We start from the raw sequence: 7,500 nt of genomic DNA, 5'->3' as shown, positions 1-7,500 counted from the left end.
ATGGTATGGGTGCATGCCTGGGTTGGCTTTCTCCCTTATAAATGGCGTTATTACACTGGGCTTCCACGGGCTTCATCAGCATCGACCGTGAGTTCGTTTGAGTAAAAACGACTTCGGTTACAATATTTTGTTTTTCGAATCTCCAAATATCAAAGTATCTTTCCGTCGTATATATCAAAGCTGAATGATGAACTAAGACATTGCAAGTCTATAAGAATCTTAGATATACTGTTGAAAAGTTCTTTGAGAAGTCTAGATTTCTGCAAGCGAAGTGGAGGTTGGAGGTAGGATGTCGGAGGAAAAATTGCCCAGTGTGATAACCCTTTTAAAAGGGTGAAGAAGCCTCTTGATAGATATATAAGAAGAAACTTAATGTTTTATCTCCCACAGCATCAGCAATAACAACATCGCCGAAATCACCAGCTCATCTTTTTTTTTTTTTGTCTCTATTTTCTCTAATGTCTCCGTTTGCCTGTTGACGCCAAGTATTGCTACCTAGAGATCATCTCTCTTTCTCTTGTCTTATCTCAAGTCAGCTCTTATCTCAAGGTGCGAGAGATAAACCCACGACAAGATGTCGAGACACATTCTTCGCACCATCACAAGAATCAATTCATCTATTCTATTCTATTCTATTCGGGTATGGGGCGCATTCATGGTAGAGAGGGAGAGGGTTGAAATTACAAAATCTATTCCCCATTGAGCCGAAATCAGGTGAATTGGCGTTAACCAGAATTGAATATCTCAAGGATACCTTGAGTTAGGAGTTCGAAAGTTAGGTCTTGTTTAAGATACGTTCTGCTAGGTGTGATAATAATCGCTCAACGATGATCGTTCACGGCTTAACGATGATCGTCGAACAATTATTTAGAGCACTAATTCTTTATTTTTTGAATGGGGCTGTTTTACTTTGAGCTACAAAGTACGAGGATGATCATTTGAACCGAACCTCTTATCGCGCTTACCTAAATAGGATGCCAGGTAGTAGGGTGCGCGTCACACGCCATTGGCTGTGGTCGGTTAATAATAACAGCGAGCAAAACGAACTCGTACCTTAACCATCGTATCTATCCAAACCGGACGGCTAGCTAATTTCACTAAAAGACCACGAGGTTTTAGTTAAGTTAGAACAGGCAATGACCTTAACTGAGTTAGAACAGGCAATGACCTTAACTGAGTTAGAACAGGCAATGACCTTAACTGAGTTAGAACAGGCAATGACCTTAGCTGACCTTGTAAATTATCTTTCACTCAAGATAGACCACTTGACTTTCTTTTTTTTCTTTCTTACATAAAACGAAAATCTTATCAAAGAAGCATCTCTCAGATTAGTCTTCTTGTTTCGGAAAACATAAATCACGCCCAACAACTGAATGAAATAGCTTGGTAACAACAGTACTGTATTCGTTATTGACCGTGCAAGTTTAGATTTAAGAAGGAAATTGAAACTGATAAGAACCGGTTTACCAGTAGAGCGGTTGACGAATAGAATAGACTTAGTAACGTGAGCTCTGAAACTATTGGTTGTTTTAAAAGGTTTGATAAATTTATGGATGGGTATGATAGGCGGTAATAGACATAGAACTACCTAGTGTAGGCCTTATGGCCTCTCGAGGTCTCTTCCATTCTTATGTTCTTATTTACATTAACCAGAATAAAACCTTTTAATGACTCAAAATTCGGAACAACATACTACAGTGTTTCTTAGAATAGGGGGGGGGGCGGTGCAACGCCTCCAGAGGGGTACTGAAATCAAGTGTAGGGGGTGTTGAGAAACTCTGTTATCTATACAAGGTCATCATATTAAGACAACATGGCAGGATTCGTAGTATTGGATTTAAATTAGACAAATTTAGATTTAGAATGGAAATAGGCAAGAACTGGTTCACTAATATTTTGTTGAATATGTGTACTTAAGAAAGATTAGGCTCATTTATGATGATTGCTGTATTGCGTGTTTTATTCTTTGCGTGACCGCAGCCCCATTGTGTGCGCCATCCACCCATGTTTGACTTACGACATTTTCGACTTACGACATTCTCGACTTACGTTATTCGAATAGTCCCGGTGAACAGATGTTTAGGAACTGCTTCACAATCTTAACCTGAATAAAGGCTTGTGCTGAGGTCGGAGAAGATTAGGAAACTGCTATACAGCGTTTGTTTTAATTTCATACATAAACCTTTAAGCTCGAAGATATGCTTGACTAATTTTGTTCTGGTTAACTTCAGATGTTTGTAGGACCTCCGACATAGAATATATAGATATATAAAAGAACGACTTTCCTACTAAATGGACGCTACATAACTGAATAAAATCATCTGACGAAAGCCGTAATAGAAGAAAAAGAACGCCACTAAATAAGTAAGATTTAAAAAAATACAAAAAAGGAGAAAGTGAAGAAGAAGAAGAAAAAGGAGAAAATGAAGAAGAAGAAGAAGAAGAAGGAGAAGAAGAAGAAGAAGAAGAAGAAGGAGGAGGAGGAGGATGAGGAAGAAGGAAAATGAAGAAGAGGAAGAAGAAGAACAACAACAACAATAACAACAACAACAATAGTAAGCTACGCCCCACCCCCAAGAGAGAGAGAGAGAGAGAGAGACACTTGGCATGGAAGAAGTCGAAGACGCTCTTACCTCCAGGTGCTTCTGGTCGAGCTCATCGAAGGAGTTGACAACGATGACCTCGGCGGCGATGCCTCCCGGAGGAGTCCCCACCGATCCCCCGAGTCCGAGGAGGTTCATCTTGTGGAGGCGGGGTGACGTCATCCAGAGTGACTCGTTGTTTCTGAAAGGAGGAAAGGGAATAGACTCGAGTGTAGTAGACACAAAGGAACACAAAGGAAGAACAAACAACAGCAGGCCTACTTGCCCTAACGAGGCTGTTTGTGTTTACTATATTAAGCTACAGTTAAGAAAACAGGGCAACTAGGCGATAGACGATGAACTAACACTACTGCTACCACTATCCTATCCAATTACAATTGAATGCCTGTATGGACCAGATACATTTTGTGACATCAGTGATCCCTAGGAACCAGAGGTACGTAGGAATATGTTATGACGTAAGTTGCACCCCCCCTGCCCCTACGGACCAACGTCACGCGTCAATATGTTATGATGTCAGCGACCCCAACCCCTACGGAGAAGTCACGCAATATGACGTCAGCGAAACCCCTAAGGACCAGGGTCATGGAGCAATATCTTATGACATCGGTGCCACCCCTGCGGACCAGAGGCACGTATAACAGTCTTATGTAACCGACTCCTCTCTACTTAGAGAAGAAGGCTGGTGTCACCGTGACCTCACCTGACCTGCTGTTGCTATGACCTCACCTGACCCAGTGGGGAACCTTGGCATCTTCGGTGTGGACGTTCTCGAGTTTCTCGCCGAGGGATTTGACCAACATCCAGTCGATTGCCTCCTCCAGGGTTCCCGATCCCGTCTGGCGAGTATCAAAGAATATTAATTCATTAAAGAATAATGATAATGATAATAACAACACTAACAATAATAAAAACATTAAAAGCAACAATAATGAAAATTATAACTGACAAAAATAACACAATGATGATAATGATGATAACAGTAACAGCAATAAAACAAGTAGTGAAAATTATAACAAAAATAGCAATAACAATAGAAATAACAATAACGATTATAACGGAACAACTGTTGCAACAACAGAAACAGTAGCACCATTAGTAACAGTAACAAGAGTAACAACAGTAAGAACAACCACGGTAAAAACAGTACTAACAACAATAACAACAGCAGCAGCAGCAGCAACAACAGCAGCAACAGCAACAACAGCAGCAGCAGCAACAGCAGTAGCAGTAGCAACGGTAGGAACAACAACAACAGCAGCAGCAGCAACAACAACAGCAGCAACATCAGTAGCAGTAGCAACGGTAGGAACAGCAACAGTAGCAACAACAGCAGCAGCAGCAGCACCTGCTACAACAACAGCAGCAACAGGAGCCACAATAGCAATAGCAGCAGTAGCAACAGTAGGAGCAGCAGCAGCAATAGCACCAGCAGCAATAACAGCAGCAGAAGCAACAGCAGCAGCAGCAGCAGCAACAGCAGCAATAACAGCAACAGCTGCAACAAGAGCATCAACAGCAGCAGCAACAGCAACATTAAGATTTACAACAATAACACCAGTAATAATAACAATAAAATAACAAAGAACAATAGTAACAACAGTAAAACCAACAGTAGCGACAGTAACAATAGTAACAACAGTAACCACAGAAGTAACAGTAACAAAACAATAGAAACAAAAACAACAGTAACAACAAAAACAATAGTATTACTAACAGTAACAGCGATAACGACAGTAATAACAACAGTAACACCAATAATAACAATAACAGCAGTCACAATAGTAAAAGGAACAACAATGACAAAAGTAATAGCAATAATAACGATAATAATAATGTGGATAGGAGGTAAAGGGAACACGGGCTGAGGGAAATACTTTTATTCCTGACTAGTTTCGCCTGAGTGGCTTCTTCAGAGGAATGAAGAAGCCACTTAGGCGAAACTAGTCAGGAATAAAAGTATTTCCCTCAGCCCGTGTTCCCTTTACCTCCTATCCACATTCGTCACAATGTATACACATTTGATAATAATAATGATGATGATGATGATAAATTGGTAATTTGATAAGATAAATAGAAAATGTACGAGTTGTTGAGAAGCTGGAAAGGGGTCAAACATTATTATGAAATACGGAAAAAAGGCAATTGTTCCCTGTACATGTTCGGTAACAAATATACGGTGTATAATCTGTGTATGCAAAATATATATATTTGTGTGTGTGTGTGTGTGTGTGTGTGTGTCTACACAGAAATGTCTATATGTGTAATTATTTTTTTTATTCATTTATTCATTCATTCATTTATTGATTCATTCGTTCATTCATTCAATGTTATCAGCCAGCATCCTTACGATTCGTGGTCCAAAAGTGTCCACAAGCTCAGCCAGGACTTCATAGGTCTTCCCTTTGTAATCTCCTTTGACGACGTAATCAATGATCTTGTCCACGATTGGCTGATATTTCTGGATCTCCTCCACCAATGAGCTGCTGAGGTTGCACTCCAGCTCTTCGTCCTCGGGGGAAGTGCCTCTTTGAAGGTTGACCCCGTTCTCCTCAAAAGAGGTTCTTGAGTCTTGGGGAACAAGAGGAGTTCGATTTTTCTCGATCTCGTTATTCTCAGGTCTTCCCGCTTCTGGATCCTCCTTGGTCATCTTGAGGACCTGGTTCTCTTCGGTTCTGGACCAAGGCTCCATGACCAGAGGGTCTTCGGAGCTCTTGGGGGAAGCTTCTTGCGGACTCTTGTCGTTCTTCTCCTTTGGCTCCTTCTCGATGACGATGAACCCGCTGGCCATCGCCGTCAGGAGGAGAAGGAGGCCCAGGGCGTTGCACGAAGTCCTCATCCTGTGGGGTGCCTCCTGAGTGGAACTTCAGGATAACCTAGTTGGAAAGAACACAAGAACATAAGGAAAAAAAAAACAAAAACAAAAACAGAAGAACATATGAATGGAGGAGACCGCAAGAGACCATAAGGCCTATACTAGGTAGTTCCGTGTCGCATACCACCTGTCATCCATATACATAAATTTATTTCATTTTCTTTTGATAAAACAGCCCATTGGCTCAACACTCACTACTTGGTCACTAAGTCTATTCCATTCATTATCCAGTTTAGGGCCGAGACAACAAGTAATAGACCTCATATATCCAGCATGGTGTTTACGTTGTTCCTTAACGAGAGAGATAGAGAGACATAGATAAAGAAACAGAGAAAAAAAGCAGAGATAGAGAGAGACAGAGAACAAGATAGAGAAACAAAAAAAGAGAGAGAGAGTCAGAGAAAAGAGAGAGAAGGACAGAAAGGGAGAGGGAAAGACAAAGACAGAGAGAGAGAGAGAGAGAGAGAGAAGGTTAGAGAGAGAGATAACGAGAGAAAAAAAGGGAGAAAGAGAAAGGGAGAGACAGAGAGATAGAGTGAGAGAGACAGAAAGACGAAAAGAGAGAAAGGGAGAGATACTGACCCAGAGGCACAGAGAAAGGGACAGAGGGAGAGAGAGACAAACGGAGAGACCCAAAGCGCAATGGAGAGAGAGACAGAAAGAGAAAGACAGAGGCAGAGTGAGAGACAGAGATAGAAAAAGAGAGTTAGAAAGAGAGGCAAAGGCAGAGACAGATCGAGAGAGAAAAAGGGGGAGAGAGACACAGAGAGAGAAGGACAGAGTAAAAGAGACAGAAAGAGATATAGTGAGAGACAGATAGAAATAAAGACAGAGAAAAAGGGAGAGAGACAAAGACAAAGAGAGAGACATAGATGGGGATAAAGAAAGAGAGACACACAGAGAAAGAGAGACAAAGAGACAGAGCTGGAGGGAGACAGAGATAGAAAGAGAGAGAAAAAAGACATAGAAAAAGACAAAGAGGGAAAAAGAGAGGAGATAGAGAGAGACAGTATGAGAGATAGAAATAGAGAGACAGAAAGTCAGAGAGAAAGAGAAAGAGACAGAGAGAGACACAGGAGAGACAGAGATACATGAGAGAGATAAAGGCTGAGAGTGACAGAGACAGAGATAAAGAGGAAGAGAAAAATAAAGATAGAGACAGATACAGAGAGACAGAGGGATTGAGAGACAGACATGAAGATAGAGACTTAGAGACAGAGAGAAGTTAAAGAAAAGAGAGAGAGAGAGGAGAAAAAGAAAAAGAGAGACAGAGGGAGAACATAGAGAGAAAGAGGCAGAGGGAAACAGAGACAGACAGAAAGACAGAGATACAGAGAAAGATAGAATGAGACAAAGAGAGACAGAACGAGACAGAGAGAGAGAGAGAAAGTTATAGTGGGAGACAAAGATAGAGATAGAGATGGAGAGATAGAGAAGGACAGAGATACAGAGGCGCAGAGAAAGACAGGGAGAGAAAGAGAAATAGAGAGGTGACAGAGAGAGAAAGATAGAGAGAGGGAGAGGGGAAGAGAGACAGAGACAGAGAGGGAGAGAGACAGAAAAAGACAAAAGGACAGAGAGAAATAGAGAGACAATGATAGAAAGACCGAGAGAGAGAGAGAGACAGAGAAAGACTGGTAAGGTGAGAGAGACCACAGAGACAGAGACAGAGAGAAGGAAACAGAGGGACAGAGAGACAGACAAAAAGAGACAGGGAGAGACAGAGATATAGACAGAGAGACAGAGACGGAGTGGGAGAGAGAAAAAATAAAGAAAGAGATAAAGAGAGAGGGAGAGACAGAGATACAGACAGAGAGACAGAGACGGAGCGAGAGAGAGAGAGAGAGAGAGAGAGAGAGAAAGATAAAGAGAGGGAGAGACAGAGACAAAGAGAGAGACAGACAGAGGGAGATAGACATAGACAGAGACAGAGAGAATGAGAGAGAGAGAAAGAGAAGAGAAAGACATAGATCGATCATATATGAACTCTGAGCTCTCTTCCGGGAGCGAAATAGCTCTCGA

General features: G+C 41.6%; 1 protein-coding gene across 2 annotated transcripts in view; it reads right to left on the bottom strand.

The window, feature by feature from the left end:
- LOC143018885 (carboxypeptidase Q-like) overlaps positions 1-7,500 on the bottom strand; it is a 22,764-nt gene that overhangs the window by 13,791 nt on the left and 1,473 nt on the right. For both annotated transcript variants that reach the window (XM_076174446.1, XM_076174447.1), the window contains exons 2-4: positions 4,954-5,479; positions 3,333-3,442; positions 2,634-2,784 (exon numbers count right to left, since the gene is read on the bottom strand). In XM_076174446.1, the coding sequence (XP_076030561.1) occupies positions 2,634-2,784; positions 3,333-3,442; positions 4,954-5,442 (750 nt within the window). In that variant the 5' untranslated portion in view covers positions 5,443-5,479. The remainder of the gene's footprint in view (positions 1-2,633; positions 2,785-3,332; positions 3,443-4,953; positions 5,480-7,500) is intronic.

Source organism: Oratosquilla oratoria, chromosome 36 (assembly GCF_046742065.1).
Source record: "Oratosquilla oratoria isolate Oo_2021 chromosome 36, ASM4674206v1, whole genome shotgun sequence".
NCBI classification, from domain to species: Eukaryota; Metazoa; Arthropoda; class Malacostraca; order Stomatopoda; family Squillidae; genus Oratosquilla; species Oratosquilla oratoria.
This window is presented reverse-complemented; position numbering and strand designations above follow the sequence as displayed.